Below are 19,872 nucleotides of genomic sequence, written 5' to 3' on the forward strand. Positions count from 1 at the left end.
GGAAACCACCAGGTGTGGCCTGTAATCTAAGGGCTTCTCACGGTCTCATTTAGACCCTACAGTGCACGAGATCAGTTTTATTTTCTCCATTTTACAGATGAAGAAACTGAGGCTCAGGGAAGCGGAGAAATGGGCCTGGCCCACAGCCAGAGGGTGGCGGGCTGGGCTGGACCCCAAGGACGTCCAGTGCCTGAGCTCTTCCCAGCGTGATGCTGTCAGAGACACCCCCCCAAGGGGTACAGCGCTGAAGGGCTCAAGGCTGCCCTCCAGCTCTTTGACTTTGCACACACCTCCCTGAGTCCCCACCCCTGGGCTTCCTGGCCCCCAGGCTTTGAGCCCCTGTGACCACGACTCAGCTGCCACCACTTCACCCCCGGTGGACGGCCGCCCTCATCCTCCTTCAGCTGTCCGCCTTTCATCCCGCACCTCCTGGCTGCCAAGCCCTGGACAGATGAGGACTCCGGAAGCTCTTTCCATAAGATTCAAGCCCTCCTTCTCCATCTGGCCTCAGGTCACATGGCCCTCAGCCCCGCGGCTGTAAGGGCCAGAGACACCAGGCCCCTCGCCGTCCCCTTGACAGTCCCTGCCTGCCCACACGTCCTCCCTGCCTGCCCCCAGCAACCTCTTCTTCACGGCAGCTAACACAGGGCTGCGTCGACTGCTGGCCTGGGAGCCGTGAGCGGGTGGTGGGGGGTCTCTCTCCTCTCCGACCACGAGCCCCCAGAGTGGAGTTCCCACCGCAGGTTAAACTGGTCCCGAAACGCTTTACCTCGGGGAGGGTGACCCACTTAGCGTCATCGCCTGGTGGGTGACTGGACTAACACGGTGTCTTGGGTAAAATGGAAAAAAAACCACCAATAAGTCACAGCGGTGTTTGGTAAGTCTCAGAGGAAAGGATCTTGGCCGAAGCTCTCTGAATTTCAGAATACTGGGCTGATGAGTTCTGGAAAGATAGAGACCATTTCTGTTGGAGGCGGCAGAAACCTAAGAATTGGCTGCTGTTTCCATCTATCCCAGATCTGCCCCGATGGACACCGTGTTGACTGCTCTCCATCTGTCCCCACCTCCAGACCCACTGTGCACCCCCCTCTCCATCCTGGCTGTGCCCCAGGCGCTGACCTCTACGGCCTCCAATAGGCTCCCTTGCCTTGGCTTCTGCTTGAGTTCAGCCAATGGGAGGGGCTGGCAGGAGCGGCGGGGGGGTGGGGGGGTAGTAGAGACCCTCGTAGGTTTCCTTTGCCCTGTCCACACCTGTGCACACAGCCCCTGCTTAAACTCTTATTCTCCCTCGCACGGTCCCACTGCTTCCTCCAGGACTCTGCTGATACAATGCCTGAGAAAGGACACAAAGCTTCTGGGGACATCCAGCTGTTAACCTCGAGAGCCTTGTTCAGTCTCCATGCGGGCGGTGGGGAGGACCTCAACTGCACAGCCTGCAAAATGACCATAAAGCTGGCAAAACGTTGACCATCTGATCCATAGACACCTTGCTGCAGGAGACAGGATTAGCTCACTGAAGTCTTAAGTGTTCTCACCGAACGCATCAAATTTGTGTTAGCTGACCCATCACTATTTTGTACATACTATTTTGTATTTTTGATTGTTCCTTGTGGGCCCACGTATACATCCCACAGATTCAAATCCAACCCCCCAGACCTCTCTGGCAACCTTGCCTGGCCTCCGCTGCTGCTCCCCCATCTCTGGTTCTCTGCCTGTTCTTGCTGAGCTCCCTCTCCTCGGACATGGCAGCCGCACCAGGCCCTCTGAGGTTCTCATCAGCCATTCACACCTGAGTAAGAATTAGCTGGCAGTCTACCAAGAACAGGATCAAGACACACTCCTGGCACCAGGGTGCCCGTGAGCTGAGAGAGGATGGGGGAGCCCAGGGAACCCACAGAGAGAAGCAGAAACTGCAGGGGTCCTGGACCTCAGTCACAAGCTTTATTGTCTCAAGCACGGACTGGCCACACTTCAACAATTCCACTTTGGGGCAGGGAAGGGTGCGGGAGGACTTGGGGAGGGGGCATGGCTGAGCGCACACTGGGCAGGTGCAGATGCTCACAGGGAAAGCGCTTGCCACCTGCCAGCCCACCCCGGGGGCTCAGCCCCTCCCGGTGGTGTGGGCTTTTGGCTGTTAGTAGACTAATCTCCAGTGGGCAGGGCGGCTGCCTGATTTTGCTGCAAAGAGTAGAATTTGACTCTGGGTTAAGCCACTACAGCGTTGCTTCTAGACCGTTGTTAATAAAACCACATGCAAGAGCTACCGAAAGCCAATGGGGAGAGGGGAGGGGGCCGATGGGACTAACCGGCCACCCCCAGGATGGGCTCCTTTGGGGCAGGGACGTGAACACCACCCACCCGTACCCAGAAGCACTCAGAGGCTACCTGGGCTGCTCCCAGGGCACCAACTGCATACCTGTCCTGGTGCAATTCAGGAGCGCCGCGATGGGCCATCAGACCCCCCCCCCTCTGGCCCCTAGTGGGAGAGGCCCCTGTGAGCACTCTCCCTGAGCTGGGGGAGGAGGGGCAGGCCCTCCACGGAGACGCTGCAGGGTACAAGGCAGTCACCCGTGGGCCCTCCAGCTCTAAAAGTGGGGGCTTTGGGCAGACACTGTCTCTTCCCACCACGCATGAGGCTGGAGTAACTTGGCAGGGCTTGAGGGGACGTGGGAGGGGCGGGGAGATTTTTCTTGTCCCAATCATCCTTGGGCTCTTTTCTTGGCTACAGAAGACAGGGCTTAAAAAGCCCAAGGCAGATGCCTTGTACCACTGAAAGGGGGCCGTTGGGAATGTATGTTCCTGTGCACGTGTGGCCACGCCCCCCCAAGCCTCACCCATGTGTACCTGGCTGTGTATGTGCACGGTGAGGTCGCAGGAGCATTTGCAATGTGTGTGGCCACAGCCCTGCCAGGCGTGGGGCTTGGTCCTGGAACCCGAGGGTGAGCGTCCACAGGGTCTGTTTGGCTGACCGCCAAAGTCCCACCTACACGGCACGTGTGCACACATGACGCCTCTGAGTGTGCGTGTGCGCCAAGGGTCAGTGGGTGTATATGTTGGGGTCTGCATGGGTGAATCGGCAGGTGGCAGACCCGGTTTCGGAACATCAGGTCAACCCAGGGGACAGCATATTACTGACCAGTCAAAACATACCCAGAGCCCTAGTCCTGGGCCCCCCTGGGGCCGCCCTGCCCCAGCTCCAAGCCACGTCACTGGGGGTAGTGGGTGCAGGAAGGAGAGGGGCTTCCAGACTTTCCTAATACTGTGGCTCCTGGCCTTGGTGACCACCCTCCGGCCAGCAGCTCGGAGCTGTGTGTGCACTGGGGTCAGGGTGGGAACGAACGAAGGGCCTCGCCTCCCAGCACTTTGACCCTGGGGCCTCACTGGGCAGACGGGCTGAAGGGAACTTGTACCACTGCATGAAAGAGGCTCAGTATGCGGGGACAAGAAGCCCTGGGGACTGCCTTGGTCTGGAAGCAGCTGCAGAAAAGGGGGTCCCCCACCTGGCTCCTAAGGGCTGGACTTCCCTCCTTGGTGCCTGAAGGAGAAGCTGGAGCCCTCCTCTGGCCCCTTGCCGGGACAATGGCTCGGGGGTCTGAGAGGGACCCAGGAGAAGAAGGGGAAGAAAGGGAGGGCAGGGACGTGCCCAGAGGGCCAAGATGGTCCTCAGGGCAGCTCCTTCTGGGGAGGGGGCCTGGCCGGATCACCTCAGCCTCCCCAAACCAACTCCAGAAACTGCCGGGGTGTCCAGGGTGTCCGGGGTGTCCAGGGCATCCAGGCTGAAGGTCCCGGGGGCCAGGCCGGGGCTGTAGCGCCTTCTGTGGAAGGTCGTGCTTGAGGAAGCCTCCTGGTCCGGCAGGGGGGTCGGGGTAGGGGATTGTCCGCGGCGGTGGGTACGTTATTGTTACACTGTTCTCTTCTCCAAAGCGACAGTCCTGGCCCCTGCCTGGAGGTGGCGCCGCTGGGGCAGGCTGGAGGGGCTCTGGTGTGGACTGGGCAGCTCCACAGTGTCCCTCAGGGTCAGTGCTTGTCCTGGAGAGAGAATGGGCTTGGTCAGCAAATGTCTCAGTGGGCATAGGGAGAAGCGGCAGAGGGGCTGGGGTGGGGCTGGGGGAGGAGAGCCACCTGGGCCAGGTAAAGGGAATAGCATGTGCAAAGGCCCTGAGGCAGGAGCAGTCTCTTTGCTGTGTGTTTGGGGCACGGTGAGACAGGAGGCAGGGTGGGAGCAGTTTACGAGAATTGAGGAGAAGAGGCGAGAGCAGGTGGGTTTTACAGACAGCTCTGAGGGCCTGCACGGAGGCTGGATCCGAGGAAAGGAAAACTGGTGCTGAGACCCCAACCCTCAGTTTTTGCGTCTGTAAACCAGGATGACCCTCATGTGCCTTGCAGGACGAAGCCGCACAAGGTCTGGACATCGACTCCCAGGGTGCCTGGTACAGGCAGCTCCTCTGCAGACACAACCCCAGCACGTCCCACTACAGCTCCGTGCCTCCACCCCGCTCTCAGGTCCTGTGCAGGGTGCCCTCCACCCCGCTCTCATCTCTCTCTCTGCTTCTCACTCACAGGGCCAGGCCCTCGGCAGATGCTGTGGCCAGGGTTCTCCTGTCTCTACAGGAGTGCCTGCGGCCGTGGTCCCGCTGGCCAAGTTGGAAGGAGAAGCCTTCCTTCCTGTGCTCCAGCCTCACTGGCCCAAAGGTCACACCGCGAGCCAGGGACAGAGCCTAATCGAGCTATGGCACCTGGGCCCCAGGTGGGCTCTCTAACACCGTGGGGGAATGCCAGTGGCTAACTGTGGGGTGGAGGTCACCAGGCACCCGCTTAAAACACAACACAGCAAAGACATTCCCAGCAAGGGAGTCAGGCCCATGAAGTTTTAGGAAACAAGTTTTCCACCCACAATTTTATAAAACACAGACTTTACAAAGACTGCTTAAGGAAGAGAGAAAATATTCAGTGAAAAAAACCAAGAGGTGAAATTGAATATAGAGCACACTACCTACTCCATTAAAATAATTTAGGGGCTTCCCTGGCGGTCCAGTTGTTAGGACTACGCAGGGGGCCCAGGTTTGACCTCTGATGGAGGAACTAAGATCCCACAAGCTGCGTGGCATGTCCAAAAAAATAATAATAATACAACACAATACAGTACAATAATTTATATGTTACTCTGCAACCATCACAGTAAAGACCGGCTCAGGCAAGATTCATGAACGGATGATGAATCCAGGGGACATCGGGGTAAGGAGCAGAGGATTCACAAGGTCTTCCAGGGTCTCCACCGAATGCTCGTTAGGAAATAACCAGCAACTATACAGCGGAGGAGTCAGACAACACCTTGACCAGGTGACCAAGATTCACCTCAGGAACGCATCACACACTGCGGTCGTGATGCGGGGAGAAGAACGTGGCACCGACTGCGTCTCCCAGCCTCAATTGCAGAACCCGGCTCTAACCAGCAGAAGCCATCAGACAAACCCCAAAGGAGGAATCGTCTATTAAAAAAGGAGGGAGGACTGTATTTCAAAAATGTCAATGTCGGGACTTCCCTGGTGGCGCAGTGGTTAAGATTCCGCCTGCCAATGCTGGGGACACGGGTTCGAGCCCTGGTCCGGGAAGATCCCACATGCCGCGGAGCAACTAAGCCCGTGCGCCACAACTACTGAGCCTGCACTCTAGAGCCCACGAGCCACAGCTACTGAGCCCACGTGCCTAGAGCCCGTGTTCCGCAACAAGAGAAGCCACCGCGATGAGAAGCCTGCGCACCGCAATGAAGAGCAGCCCCCGCTCGCCGCAGCTAGAGAAAGCCCGCGCACAGCAACGAAGACCCAACGCAGCCAATAAATAAATAAATAAACAATAAATAAATATCAATGTCATGAAAATCAAAGTGAAGCTGAGGAAATGTTCTAGATTCAAGCAGACTAAAGAGGCATAACAAGTAAATGCAATGAGCTGACTCAACCTTAGACTGGATCCTGTACTGGGGGGGAAAGAGTTTTGAAGACACTCCCGAGTCAAGTGAAGAAATGGGTATGGAGCGTGATTGGATATAAATCTCATATCAGCATTATATTTGTTGAGTTTTTTTTTTAATTTTTTAAAAATATTTATTTATTTGGTTGCACAGGGTCTTAGTTGTGGCAGGCAGGCTCCTTAGTTGTGGCTCGTGGGCTCCTTAGTTGTAGCTCTCGGCTCCTTAGTTGTGGCACGTGGGCTCCTTTTAGTTGTGGCAGGTGGGTTCTTTAGTTGTGGCACATGGACTCCTTAGTTGTGGCAGGCAGGCTCCTTAGTTGCGGCTCACCAGCTCCTTAGTTGTGGTATGCAAACTCTTAGCTGTGGCATGCAAACTCTTAGCTGTGGCATGCATGTGGGATCTAGTTCCCTGGCCAGGTATAAAACCCAGGCCCCCTGCATTGGGAGCGTGGAGTCTTTTTTTTTTTTTTTCGGTATGCGGGCCTCACACTGTTGTGGCCTCTCCCGTTGCAGAGCGCAGGCTCCAGAAGCACAGGCTCAGTGGCCATGGCTCACGGGCCCAGCTGCTCCGTGGCATGTGGGATCTTCCCGGACCGGGGCACAAACCCGTGTCCCCTGCATTGGCAGGCGGATTCTCAACCACTGCGCCACCAGGGAAGCCCAGGGAGCGTGGAGTCTTAACCACTGCACCACCAGGGAAGTCCCTGAGATTGTTAACTGTGCTGTGTTTATGTGAAATCATGTCTTTTTTCTCAGGGAATACGGACTGAAGTACTAAGGACCATGACACATGCAATTATACTCAAATGGTTCAGAAAAATATTCCATGCATATAACACACACATAGAGAACAAAAGATAAAGCAAATGAGGCAAAATATTAACAACATGTTATGTTGGGGAAAAGGAGAGCTGATGCTCTAGGTGCTATTTTTATTCTTGCCACTTTTTTGTCAGCTTGAAATTATTTCCAAATAAAAAGTTAATGTCTAAGTGTCAACTATACTTCAATAAATTTTTTTTAAAGTTAATGTGTACGCACATCTGCAGACATATACATACACACATAACAATTCTCGATATTTGCAGGAGTTCTGTTCGACAGACTCACACAGATGCTGAATCAGCAAATACTGAACCATCGCTCCCACTGGAAATACAAAGTTCCTGCGAACCTCTGGTCTGACATGTTTGTTGACTGATCAATATGTAACCATGTTTCATGTGTGCTTCTGTTTAAAGATACCTCACTGAATATATATTGTTGATTCATTAATAATGAACTCAAGGCCAGCAGCACCATAACTCATGCCTGAATGAAGCTTCTCTAAAGTACTTTCTGGAAGGCACATTGCAGCCTTCTTGCACTTCGGAACAGCTCTTCAGCAAGACGCTTGGGGACCATTTTAAACAGTGGAAATCACCAAGAAAAAAGTGTGAAAATGTGAAAAACATGTCACTAAATAGACCGTGAAAAGGACACTTGTTTGCAGAATGAGCTAAACAAGAAGGCAGCACGGTGTTCTGGATGAGCTCAGCTGCGAACATGCATGTCCGGTGATTAAATTTTTTCTCCACTTTGCACGAGTGTCCACGAATGACCAGGAAAGTGCTATGAGTATTGATTTTGGGGTTACAAATAAATGTTACCAAGTAGGTAAGTCTGCAAATACGGAATAGTGAGGATTGACTGTACATGCAAACACATACACCCACGTACATGCTTCGCAAAGTTCAGGAAGGATATCACTTAAAAATGTTAACCTTGGTCATCTCTGGGTAGAAGGGCTACTGGTAAGTAGTTTTTTTTTTTTTGGCTTCGCTGCGTGTCTTGTGGGATCTCAGTTCCCCAAGCAGGGATTGAACCCAGGCCCTCGGCAGTGAAAGCATGGAGTCCTAACCACTGGACTGCCAGGGAATTCCCAGTATTTTCTTCTTTATATATTTAAAATTTTTTTCCCCCAAAAGTTGCCCAGTAGGCATGTATTACTTTATAATAAAAGGTTTTCTTTTTATTTTTTTCTGAAAGAGAAACAAGGTTAAAAGAGCAGGATGGTAACTGATCAAGTTCGACTACGTGGGCCCCACTCTGTGAGAGACCCTATTGTAAAGCCTCTTGCACGATGTATCTGTGTATTTTTGGCGGCTTTTCAAAGTTTTTCTCCAGAGAAGTCGGCCTGTACAGGAGGGCCGTGGGAGTGTCAGGGCATCTCCCCGGGGTCACGGTGCCCCTTACCTCTTGTTGGTGGGCCTTGTCTTGCTGGTGGATGCCATTTGCAGAACCGGAATTGCCAGTGGCCTGTAAGAGTCGAGGGCAAGATGCTGAGCAAGGTTCACCAGGCAGCATTTCCTGGTTTTTCCACTAGATGGCGAGGTTTTCCCAACAGGACCATCTCAGGATCCAAACTCTGAGCAGAGCCCATCAGAATAGGGGTCCCAGGACACACCCCAGGAAACACAGGCTCTCAGGGCATCTCCGCCCTTAGTCTGAGCTCCTCAGGATAAAGCCACGTACCCCTTGCTCTGGGACTCCCAGGGCGCAGGGCGGAGTCTCCCCCCTCAGGACCTGGCTGAGACCCAGCTCACCTGGGACTTATCGGGGCAGCTCCTCATAGCCTCCATGAGCCTCTCCACCTGCTGAGCCTGGTCCAGCGCGTCCCGCAGGGCGTCCTCTGTGCTCATCAGCTGGTGCTGCAGCCGCAGGAGCTCCGGTGACGAGGACGAGGATGGCTCAATGAGGGAGTAGCGCCTCTGATCCGACAGGGACTTCTCTTTGTCCTGGAAGCAGCAGGAGAGAGCAAGGGCGTGTGCACGTGTGTACGTGTTGCTGGAGGGTGGTCTCTCCTTCAGGCCGGAAACTCACCTGTCCCACCTCATCTCTGGGTCAGGCCTGAGAATCACCGGGATGCCCCCCAGGCCTCCTTCCCTCACCTAAGGGTCCTCTCTGAAGCATCATCCTTGGCCCCCGCCCTGAATTCCCAGGCTCTGTCAGTTGCTCCATATTCTTCAGGACCCAAAACTCAGGACCCCTCCCTCCCCCTCTTTCCTTCTTGCACCCCCCCGACTCCCTCCACACTGTTTATGTGGGTCCCTCCTCTTCACCTCTAGACCTACAGCCTCATCCCCGAACCTCTCCTCAGAACCCTCCCCTGCACCGACGGGACGTTCCTTCCCTTCCCTTCCAAGTGCTCTGAAGCTGACGCCGCCCACCCTGGTACCTGGAGATGCACCTGCCTTGTGGGCAGACCAGCCCCCTCACCCCCGCACAAAGCTTCCCTGCTCGGCCCTCCCTGGGCCGGTGCTTCCCTCCACCCAAACCTTTCCTCATTCGGGAGGTTTGCTAACCACCAAGCCCGTCCCTAGCTCTCCCAGGGGGGCAGCTCCGTGGCACTGAGGACAGTGCAGGGGGACATGGGAGAGGCTCTCCGAGGGTAAGGGGCAGCCAGTCACGTGTAAATTTGACCAGCTTGTGGCCCATGGAGACGGTCAGCGCGGCTCTGCCCCCTCCACGCGGCTCTGGGAAAGCCTTGCAATCAGAGCTCCCAAATCCACACCAGCCTCAGGGCCTTGGCTTCTGAGTTACGCCCAGGCTCACAGCAACACCAGGACCACGGAGGGCTCTGTAACCAAACCCCTGCTGGCCAGACCTGCCAGGACTGAAAGGCCACAGGGCGGCTGGGCCTGGTTGTCCCCCCCACACACAGTTGGGTGCGGCCAGAGTGATACCCTTCTCCCTTAACCCTGTAGGCCCAGGGCTGCTTCCATGGCTGCAGGCCCCTCTTCTCCTTCCATCTCCTCCCGTGTGGCTGAGCCTGGGTGGTGGGGTGGGAGGGCTGCGAGGGGCTTTGGAGCAGCTTCCCCTGACAGCAGTCCTGTCCTCCCAGACCCTATCTTGTCAACGCTCTGGAGTTGACCAGGCCCAGGAACCGGCCACAGGCTCGTCCTGAATGCTGACCACAGGGGGATGGAGTGGGATGGTTCCATTCTGTGCTACCAGCATCAGTCTCCTACCCCACCCCCACCTCTGGAGACTCTGCTCAGTCAGGCCCCTGTTCCCCTCTCCTTCCTGAGATGGATGCATGAATCGCCACTGTTGGACCCTGAACAAGGAGCTGGTTTCTGGTTGATTCCTTCTCTGGATGGTGAGTTCACCACCTGCCGGTAGCCCATCCCACCTCTGGACTGGTAAGATTCTTAGGAAGTCTTCCTCTGCACTGCATCACCCAGACGGACACACAGCCGGCCACAATATCTACAAAAGGGGCCGCCCGCAGCCCCTCCACCAGGTACCTCGCTGACCCTGCCTGTGGTTCTAGGGGATTTTGAACGCTCCCTGTGACTTGGCTATCCCTGGGGTGGCTCCAGGAGGTCACCAGTCTCCATGGCTGACAGCAGATAGCCCCAGCCCCTCCCCGGTGTCCTCCATCCCCAGGCCACCCCCTTCCCCACGTACCAGCCCGGTCAGCTGTTCCCGCAGGCCCCGGATGTCATCCTTGAGTTTCTGCTCCTTGATCCGCCACTCGGCCTTGTGGACCTCGCGGCTCAGGTCCCTCTCAGGCCCCGGGGAGTGGCGATTGGCCTCCAGAAGCAACACACGCAGTTCGTTCAGGCTCCTGGACGGGGCGGGGGGAGCACAGAACACCTGCACTCAGATGGGCCCCTCCCCTCCCGAGCTCCGCAATTTGCCAAGTGCCTGGAGACTGGCCACCCTGAGGGGGGACGCTGGCTACTAAGACAGCATCTGTGCCAGGAGGGGCCAGAGAGGAAATACAAGGCCTGAAACCATCCAACCACAACCCAAGAGGGGCCAGGATTCGGGGATGGTACGGTCAAGAGGACTTAGCCTTTCTTAGCATGATTTTCAATTTTTTTTATTTAAAAAAGAGAATATTTGGAAGTTTGGGATTAGCAGATGCAAACTATTATATAGAGAACAGGTAGACAACAAGGTTCTACTGTAGACAGGGAACTATATTCAATATCCTGTGATAAACCATAATGGAAAAGAATATGAAAAAGAATGTGTATGCATGTATAACTGAATCACTTGGCTGTACTGCAGAAATTAACACAACATTGTAAATCAACTGTACTTCAATAAAATAAATTTTAAAAAGAGAATATAGTATTTGTTTAATTAAAAATTAAATAATAGGGAAGTAGAACTATAATGTTGTACATATGAAACTTATATAATGTTATAAATCAAAGTTATCTCAAAGTTTAAAATAATAATAAAGTTAAATTTAAAAAACAAAACATTTATCCAAGAGAGCTCATGTGGCAAGACATTTTAAATGCCTGATGTCAAATAAGTTTTATTTCCTATGTCAACTCTTAAATCAACTGGCTGTAGCTGCCTGGAGAGTACTGTGGTGAGAATGATTCTGGGCTTTGCAGAAAAAGAGTGCAGTGATCAACTAGCAATGTCTTCCATGGGCACAGCACGGGAGAAAAGGACATACACCTTCTAAGCTCTTTCCCTTGCTTGCATCTACTATAGAGGAGGGAAAAACTCCCTCTCTAGGTGGTCATGGGTAGTTGAGAACAAAGTGGAAGTCTGCTGGCACTGACCCTTTCCCTTTCCTCCTTCTTCCTGCTAGGAATGATGGCTCCTGATGGCTGGAGCTTCAGCAGCCACCTTGCAACCACGAGGGAGAGTCTAACAGAACCCAAGAGAACAAAGGTGTTGGCACTGATATCTTGAGCCACTGAACCAAATGCCAGCTACAACTACCTCCAGATTTCTTGTTATGTGAGGAAAATAAATCTCTACTTGTTTAATCTGCCGATCTCCCACTCCCATCCTAAGTACCACAGAAGCATGGAGGAGCTCATGGTGGCCTACATCAATCAAGAAGAGCTTCAAGGAAGAGGTGGTGGGAATCCTCAATAATTTTTAAGAGTTTCAAGGAGTCCCTGGGCCCAAGATGCTTGGGAACCACTAACCTTTCCTATAAGCTCTGCTTGGAGAACTGTGTTAAGAAGGATTCTGAGGCTTCATCGGAGCTTAGCAGTGCACAGTATGGTGATCATCGGTGATGCCAGCCATCTGTCCACCAGGTCTATCCCTGCCCCGCCTCTGGAGAAGACTGGCTAATATTAACTGGGTGGAGTGAGGGTGAGGTAGGTCTGACCACACAGCCCACGGCTGACTCACCGCTCCTTCCTGAGCAGCTCCTGGCTGATGAGGACCAGCTGGCCCGAGGCGTCATGGGTCTTCCGGGACACGGCCTCCAGCTCCACCTCCATGCGCCGCTTCTCCTTCTGGAGGGCGTCCACCTTCTTCTCTCCCGACCTGCACTTGCTCTCCAGTGCTGAGGGCCAGCCGGCAGGGCAAGGAGGGAGAGCGTTGGGAATCTACCCCACCTGGGGGCCAAGGCCCGGGCAGGGAGCAGGTTTCCCAGGGGTCACAGGGACACACTCCACTGAGTGCGCCTCTCTCGTCCCGTAGGGCCAGGCAGCGAGGGGCCGAGAAGAGCTACTACGAAAAGCGGACCAAAGCTCCCACACAGCAGCCGGGCCCTCTGGTGTCAGGAAAGTAGTCCACCCTTCCCGAGACAGGGCCCGGGCATTTACACTGTTGCCCGGACAAGGAAAAGCTAAAACTTCACCTTGGCCTCGGAGGAATCTGAGGTCAACTGACCTTTGTCGGGACCAATTAGGCCACGTGAACGTGATGGGAACTGGACGGGAGTGGGGGTGGGAACCATTTCCCAGGATGGGGGCCGCCTCATGGACACCACCAATGGCATTCTGGCGGACAAGAAGCAGGGCCAGTTTGTCACCAAGTCACAAATTCCAGAGCCCCCGTCTGTCTCCCCTCTGGCCTCATTCTCCCTGTGCCTTGCTTTGTGCTGTGGCCAAAGTCCTTCTCCCCCCGGATTCTGAAATCCCGGTATTTCTTCTAGGGGCCGGTACACAAATACTGTATCAAAAGGTAGAGAGACTGAAACCCAAGGGTCTTCAAGCCCAGAAAGTGAGAACTAGTGATGACATTTCAGAACACAGAGAACACAGACCTGGCTCTGAGGAGAGCAGCTGGCTGGGGCCCCCAATTATATTACGGACCGAGTGTGGGCTGCTGCTCCCCATTCACTGCTGTCCAGGTGCAAGCCCAGTGCATGTGAACTGGGCCAGGCCGCCTTCTCCTCAAGGCAGGGTGGGGGAGGGCACCCTGACGCGGTACCACCCACCCCCTGCCGGACTGGCACACGGCCCAAAGAAAGCTCCCCGCATGGGCCTTGAAGGAGGGAGACTTACCACTTACTTGGGCCCTGAGCACCTCGGTCTGGGATGTTAAGGCTGTCACCTCTTTGTCTCTCTTGTTCAGCTTGTCCTGCAGGCCTGGGGTGAAGGGAGAGATGAGGGGCCATCAATACTCCAGGGCCAACACTGCGGTCCAGTGGCTGAGGGGGTGGCCCTTCCATCAAAACCCTGAAATGGGGTCACACTTGGCCTCAAGAGTCCAAGTCCTTCCTCATTCCAGTGGTCCCTCTGGGTAACCCACCCTGAAGAAGAGGCACCGATACTGTGTGGTCTTGGGCCACTTAACTCTCAGAGTCTCAGTTTCCTCAAGCGAAGAATGGGGATGGTAATGGTGCCCGGGTCACTTGGCCATGTGCATTCAATACTGGACAGCCTCAGAACAGTCAGGAAAAAGATTCATGGAAAGTGCTAGAAAGGCATTAACTTTCTGTAAGTTAATTTATAAATCTGACATGATACCAATAAAAATACCAGCCAGATTGTAATTTTAGTGGAACTAGATAAACTGATTCTAAAATCGCTTGGAAAAAAATAAGCAAGACTAGCCAAGAGAGTCTGGCAAAGATCTTCTTCAAAGAGTGAAACACACGATTACTATATGACTTAACAATTCCACTCCTAAGTATATACCCCAAAGGGCTGAAAACAGGTACTCAACAAGTACCTGCACATGCAGCACTATTCACAATAGCCAAAAGGTGGAAGCAACCCAAATGTCCATCGACAGGTGAACGGATAAGCAAAATGTGCTGATGCAAGATTACTCAGCCATAAGCAGGAATGAAACACTGACATGTGCTATAGCACAGATGAATCTTGAATATATTATGCTAAGTGAAACAAACCAGACACAAAAGGCCACACATATTGTATGGTTCTATCTATATGAAACATCAAGAATGGGCAAATCCACAGAGACAGAAAGCAGATTAGCAGTTGTCAGCAGCTGCAGTGAGGGGAAAATAGACAGTGACTGATAATGCATATGGGGGTTCCTTCTGGAGTGATGCAAATGTTTTGGAACTATATAGAGGAGGTGGTTGCACAACATTGTGAATGTATTAATGCCCCTGAATTGTTTGCTTTAAAATGGTTAATTTTATTTTACGTTAATTTTGTCTCAGTTTAAAAAAAAAAAAAAAAAAAAAGAATGGCTGAGAGAATTTTGAAAAAGCAGAGCAGGAAGACCAGTCCTGCCAGTAACTGAAATATAAACAAAGCTTCAAAACACTGTAGAAATGGCACACGAAGAGACAGACAAGTCAAAGGAATCAAAAGTCCAGAAATAGAGCCAATTGCCTGATGGAATTTAGAGATGGTAAATTTGGTTAATTCAAATCAGTGGAGGCAGGAGATGAGGTTTTTCAAAAATGGTACAGGCATAAGTGGGTACTCTCGGGAAAAACATAAAAATGGATCCTTACCTCACACCTTATAGAAGGGAGAATTCTAGATGGAGCAGAGATTTAAACATAGAAAATGGAAACTTAAAAGGTACTAGAGGAAACCGCGGAATACATTTTAAAAATAATAAACCCAGGATCCCAAAAAGACAAGACTGAGTTTTAAAAATCTGCACAGCAACCACCACCCAAAGAAGAGTCAAAAGACGAACCACAAATGGGGCGAAAATGTTTGCAAAGTCATATATAAGTAGTTTCTAAAAATCAACAAAAAGATTCAATAACCCAACAGGGAAAAAAATGGGCAAAGGATGCAAAGAGAAATGGCAAAGGAGTGTCACTCACTCCATTGTGTGAGGGAAAGGCAAGTTGAAGCTACATTGGGTAACATCTTTTACAGTTGAGATTGGCAAAGATCACAGAATTTGAGGAAATATTTTGTTGGTGAAGCTTGTGGGGAAACATACTTTCAACCAAAGCCGGTGGGAGTTAAAATGAGTTGAGCCTTGGGAATTCCCTGGCAGTCCAGTGGTTAGGACTCTGTGCTTTCACTGCTGAGGGTGCGGGTTGAGCCTAATGGAGGGCAAGGTAATTTCCTGCAGCAGGGTTTGTAACAGACAAAAACTGGAAACAACCCGTGATCCATCAGCTAAATACACGATGGTAGCTCCACGTGATGGAATACTCTGCACCATGTAAAAGAATGTAGTGCCAGGGAGCAGTCTCCAAGCTACATTATTAAATGGGAAAAAAGCAGTTAAGGGGCCCGAAGGAGTTCCCTCGTGGTCTAGTGGTTAGGATTCCACACTTTCACTGCCGTGGCCCGGGTGCCATCCCTGGTCGGGGAACTGAGATCCCGCAAGCCGCGCGGCGTGGCCAGAAAAAAAGTAAGGGCCCCCACCTGTGGGAAGTGTGGCACCATCTGTGTCACCTCTGTGCTTGTATGTGCATAAACCGTCTCTGGAAAAGAGACATGAGTTGGCCAAAATTGTGCCTTTGCGGAGGGAACTAGGGGATAGAGGATGCTTCACCATATGCCCTTTGAACAATCTGAAGTTTATACCTATTTTTAAAAACTAACAAAACCAAACATACAATCAGGTTCTCAGTAAACTGAGCCTCCGCCCTCCTCACCTGGTGGGTGAGTGGCTGGTGCACGCAGTAGGAGGCTCTCACCAAACGGCAGATGATGCAAAACAAAGCGGGACCCAGCTCAGAGGCAGGACAGACCAGCCTTTCCCCATAGCCCCGCATCTCATCCGGCCCAGCGGCCACTCACCCTCCACAGTCTCCTTCATCCTCATCTTCTCCCCTGAAATGTCGTTGGACTCAATCATCTGAAAGGAGAGCCTGGTAAGGGGGACACTCGTCTCCCCCTCTCACCCCTGAGCCCCCAGCCAGCCCACCTCTCCCCGATTCAAGGAGACTTTCAGGGGCTCGATGAAGCAGGGGGCACAGATGTCCTTGGGCTAGCTTCCCTGACAAGAGGACCCCCTCTGCTCCCAGGGCCCCAGCACGCTGTTTATGTAGCTCCCACGTGATCACCTCCTACCCTTTCCTTTGTGCAAACGCCTATTACATTAAACAGATGTCTCCTTCCCTGGGATGCCTACAGAGATTGGTCCTGGGACTCTGTCTCCACCATCACCCAGAGGCAAGACTCGCGGCCTTGGTTCCCATCCATAAAGCAAGAATTGACCGCCACGGGGCAGCGTGTGCAGGGCACACACCGGGGTCGGCTCCCGGAGGGACTTCAAGAAATGCTACTTCTTTTCTCTCTAACACGTCTTTAAAAAATAAATAAATCCAGAAGCCAAAGAAGAAAAGATCAACCGAGGGGAAAAAAAAAAAAAAAATGCGCGTGGCAAACACCCACAGGCTCCTTGCTGCCTTTTGGTAGAAGTTTCTGGCCTCCTGCCCAAGCTGGCTGGCGCCTGAGCCTGCAGTTTGCCAGATTCTAGCGCCGCATGTCAGGGCGGCACAGAGCTGAGCAGGCAGACACCTCCATCCCCCTGCCCCTCAGACCTGCACTCATACAGCCCAAGCCCTGCTTTAGTCTCTGTCTGTTGCCATTAGCCAAGCTTCTTGGATCTTTATTTACACACACCGCACGGAAAATGAGGTACACGCTAACATTTTTCCAAATTCCCACACTTACTACAAGAGATCAAACACTGAGTTGTTCCTGGACGTAAACCTTTGAATCTGGGAGGCACGTGGGTCCAGACCAAGTCCCCACGTGCGTCGACATCAAGAGACGGGCATTCTTGAGATCACCACCCACTCCTTGGCTTGAGGTCTGTGACTGGGGGCCAGCAGGCCATCCTGTGGCACCTCAGCGGCCCCAAACCTCCCCTGCTAAGGAGTCCAGGTCCTGGGGTCCCAGGCCTGACCCTCCTTGCCCGAGCAGCCAATCAGGTCACGTGTACACTGCTAACCGGAGGCTCTTCCTGTGCTCTCTGCCCAGCATCCTGGGAGAGCACTTGCTGGTCCCTCCCTGGGAGAAGGGGGCAGAAAGGCTGATGCAGTGGGACCTCAAGGTGTGACACGGGCAGAGCTCCTTTTACAAAAACGGCACCCCCTGTACGTGGAACTCCTGAATACTTGTCGCTCGATCGTTAAATTCTGGTTTAAGTGTACAAAGGGAACCGGAAGCTCAGGAACCCCCACGGCCAATAAAAAGGCAACGATCTTGCTGCTAGCTGTCCTATCGTGTAAGATTTGACTCTGTCATCCCGGGCACCCTCTGCGGGCCCTTAGGCAGTGGGGCTGGACACAAGCTCTGCCACTGATGGACAAGAAAACCTGGGAAAGGTGCTCTGCCTCGGAATCTCAGCTTGCTCATCTATGAAACGAAGCCTACGTGGACCTTGAAGGAGGCCGGGTGAGACAGGGCATCACAGGGCCTGCACCAGGTGTGGTGCCCAGAGCCACTCACAAGGCCCTTCCTGCCCCCCGCTGGAGCACACGCCCAGGCTACCCGGGGTCTTGGCCTCCGCAGCATGCTCAGCTGGGACTTCTAGATTTGGAGCAAAGCTGATTCCAATGGCAGCAGCCTCTCCAGGCTCCCGCCCCTCTAGCCTTCCAGAGCCCACTCCGGGGACCACCCCACTCTTAGGAAAGCGGCTGCTGAACTGTTGCTCTGTCTCATCAGGACTAGCAGGTAGGGGGCCGCCCTCGGGTCCCCTAGGTCGGTGCTCGCTTTGGAGACGGGCAGGGTTTGCCCTCCACATCTCTGCCAGCCCAGAGAGGGGGGCAGAAAGGCCAAAAGCTTCTACCAAAGGCATCTGGTACTGGTGCCTTGGGGAGGCCCAGGAGCCTGCACGGGAGGACATGTCTTGGGACTGAGAAGAAGGCTGTTCCCTGTGCCTAGATGATACACATCTCTCCAGGCCTGGCCTGTGGGGACCCAGCCCGGTCAGCTCAGACCGCCTTGGGGCCCCACGGTCACCCGGGCCTGCTGCCCTTCTAATGGAAGGACCGCCTCCTCTGAGCCAGGTGCCCTCCGACCTCGCGCGGCGTGCGCCCGGGGGCAACGAGGACGCTTCCCTGGACTGGAAATAAAAGGTCAGTAGACGCCTAGACCCTCCCCAGCCAGGCCCTCGAGCCTGGAGCGCTGCCGTCCCTGGTTCCCGCACAGCCAGGCGGGAGGGGTGGCCGCCTACGTTGGTGTGCTGGGCCGAACACAGGGACTCGACAGCCTGGAGTCTGTTTTCAGTGACCAGAAGCTTCTCCCGCAGCCTCTCGGCCTCCTGCTTGCTCTGGGCCTCCGAGCGCTGCAGCAGCTCATAGTCTAGCATCTTCTTCTCGGCCAGGGAGATCTGCTCCTTGAGGAACGCAATGGCCTGCGCCTGGCCCCTGTACTCCACGTCCAGCTTCTCCAGCTCGCGCACCCGCAGCTCGGCGTCGCGGCACTGGTCCTGGGCCTCCTGCAGCTCCAGCCGGTGCTGGCTGGCCTGCACCTCCAGCTGGGCCCGCCAGTGCTGCTGCAGCCCGGCCAGCTCCTCCTGGGCCTCTTGCAGCTTCTGCCGCAGGCCCTCTTTCTCCTTCACGTGCATGGCCGTCTCGAGGTCGTGCTTGGCCCGCAGGTTGCCCAGCTCCAGCTGGTGCTCCATCTTGATCCCCTCCATCACGGCCTTCAGTTCCCCGATCTCCTTCTGCTGGGCACCCGGGCTCGAGTTCAGGGTGGCCTTGAGGTCCTCCAGGGACTTCTGGTGGTCCAAGGCCAGCGAGTCCAGCTTGGACTTCCAGTTGTCCATGAGCCCCATGTTCTCGCTGGTGGCCTGCTGGACCTTGGCCTTGAGGTCCACCACCTCCTGCGCGTACTTCTCGTTGGCCGCCCGCAGCTTCTCCACCTCCGCCTGGTAGGCCCTCAGCGCCTTCTCGTACTTGTCCCTCAACATGCCGCTCTCCCTCTGGTGCTCCTTGCTGGCGGACAGCAGCCGCTCCCGCAGCCGCAGGGTCTCGGCGGCCTCGGGGTGATCGGCGGGTGGCGGCCCGGAGTGTAGCAGGCACTGCTGCAGCTCCTGGATCTCCCCGCGCCGCAGGCTCAGCTCCTCCTCCAGCTGCAGCACCCGCGACTTCTCGGCCACCGTGGTCAGCTACCGGGAGAGAGGGAGACCGGGGTCAGCGGGCCGGCTGGAGGGCACGGGGGAAGGTCACGAGAAGGGAAGGATGCCCCAGTTCATCTGAGTGCCGCCCTGCCCACTGCAGCTCCCAGGGGGGCTTCCCCTGGCTTGTGTCCCAGTGACTCGGGGACTCCCTGGTCCCCGCTGCTCTGGGCGGTTTGGGAAAAATCGGTGGCTAAAGGAAACCATCTATTTGAGGTCATGGCTTTCTTCGAGTTCGTGTTATTTTTAAAGGGCAGACACAACAGAGGGAATTCTGCACTATCCTGCTCTAGAAAAGCTCCAGCTGGAATGAGTTGATTTCACAGAGAGGCCTTTTGGAGGGGGTGGCCAAAGAAGGGTCCGGTTTAATGTTGAACGCAGAAAAAACAACAAAAAAGAATGCTCCCGGACCCTCCTTCTGATGGAAAATGCTGAGATCAGAGGCTCCATCCACCAGAAACCGACTTCGACCGTGTCAGTGATCACAGATTTGGGTGCAATATATTTGAAAGTTTTCAATCTTTCACAAGCTTAAGAAATTTGTTTCTGAAGGTGACCTTTAGTTCAATAAACCTGCTTTTGTTTTTCTAATCAGGTTGAAACCTAGAGGAAGATGCCTTG

General features: G+C 54.0%; 1 protein-coding gene across 2 annotated transcripts in view; it reads right to left on the minus strand.

The window, feature by feature from the left end:
- Positions 1-1,919: 1,919 nt before the first annotated feature.
- Positions 1,920-19,872, minus strand: part of CLIP2 (CAP-Gly domain containing linker protein 2) — an 80,358-nt gene continuing 62,405 nt past the window's right edge. For both annotated transcript variants that reach the window (XM_059038381.2, XM_067012281.1), the window contains 8 exons: positions 18,307-19,242; positions 15,921-15,978; positions 13,233-13,316; positions 12,130-12,286; positions 10,423-10,582; positions 8,556-8,747; positions 8,206-8,268; positions 1,920-4,029 (listed from right to left, as the gene is read on the minus strand). In XM_059038381.2, coding sequence (XP_058894364.1) covers positions 4,018-4,029; positions 8,206-8,268; positions 8,556-8,747; positions 10,423-10,582; positions 12,130-12,286; positions 13,233-13,316; positions 15,921-15,978; positions 18,307-19,242 — 1,662 coding nt within the window. In that variant the 3' untranslated portion in view covers positions 1,920-4,017. The remainder of the gene's footprint in view (positions 4,030-8,205; positions 8,269-8,555; positions 8,748-10,422; positions 10,583-12,129; positions 12,287-13,232; positions 13,317-15,920; positions 15,979-18,306; positions 19,243-19,872) is intronic.

Source organism: Kogia breviceps, chromosome 14, assembly GCF_026419965.1.
Source record: "Kogia breviceps isolate mKogBre1 chromosome 14, mKogBre1 haplotype 1, whole genome shotgun sequence".
Classification (NCBI taxonomy): domain Eukaryota; kingdom Metazoa; phylum Chordata; class Mammalia; order Artiodactyla; family Physeteridae; genus Kogia; species Kogia breviceps.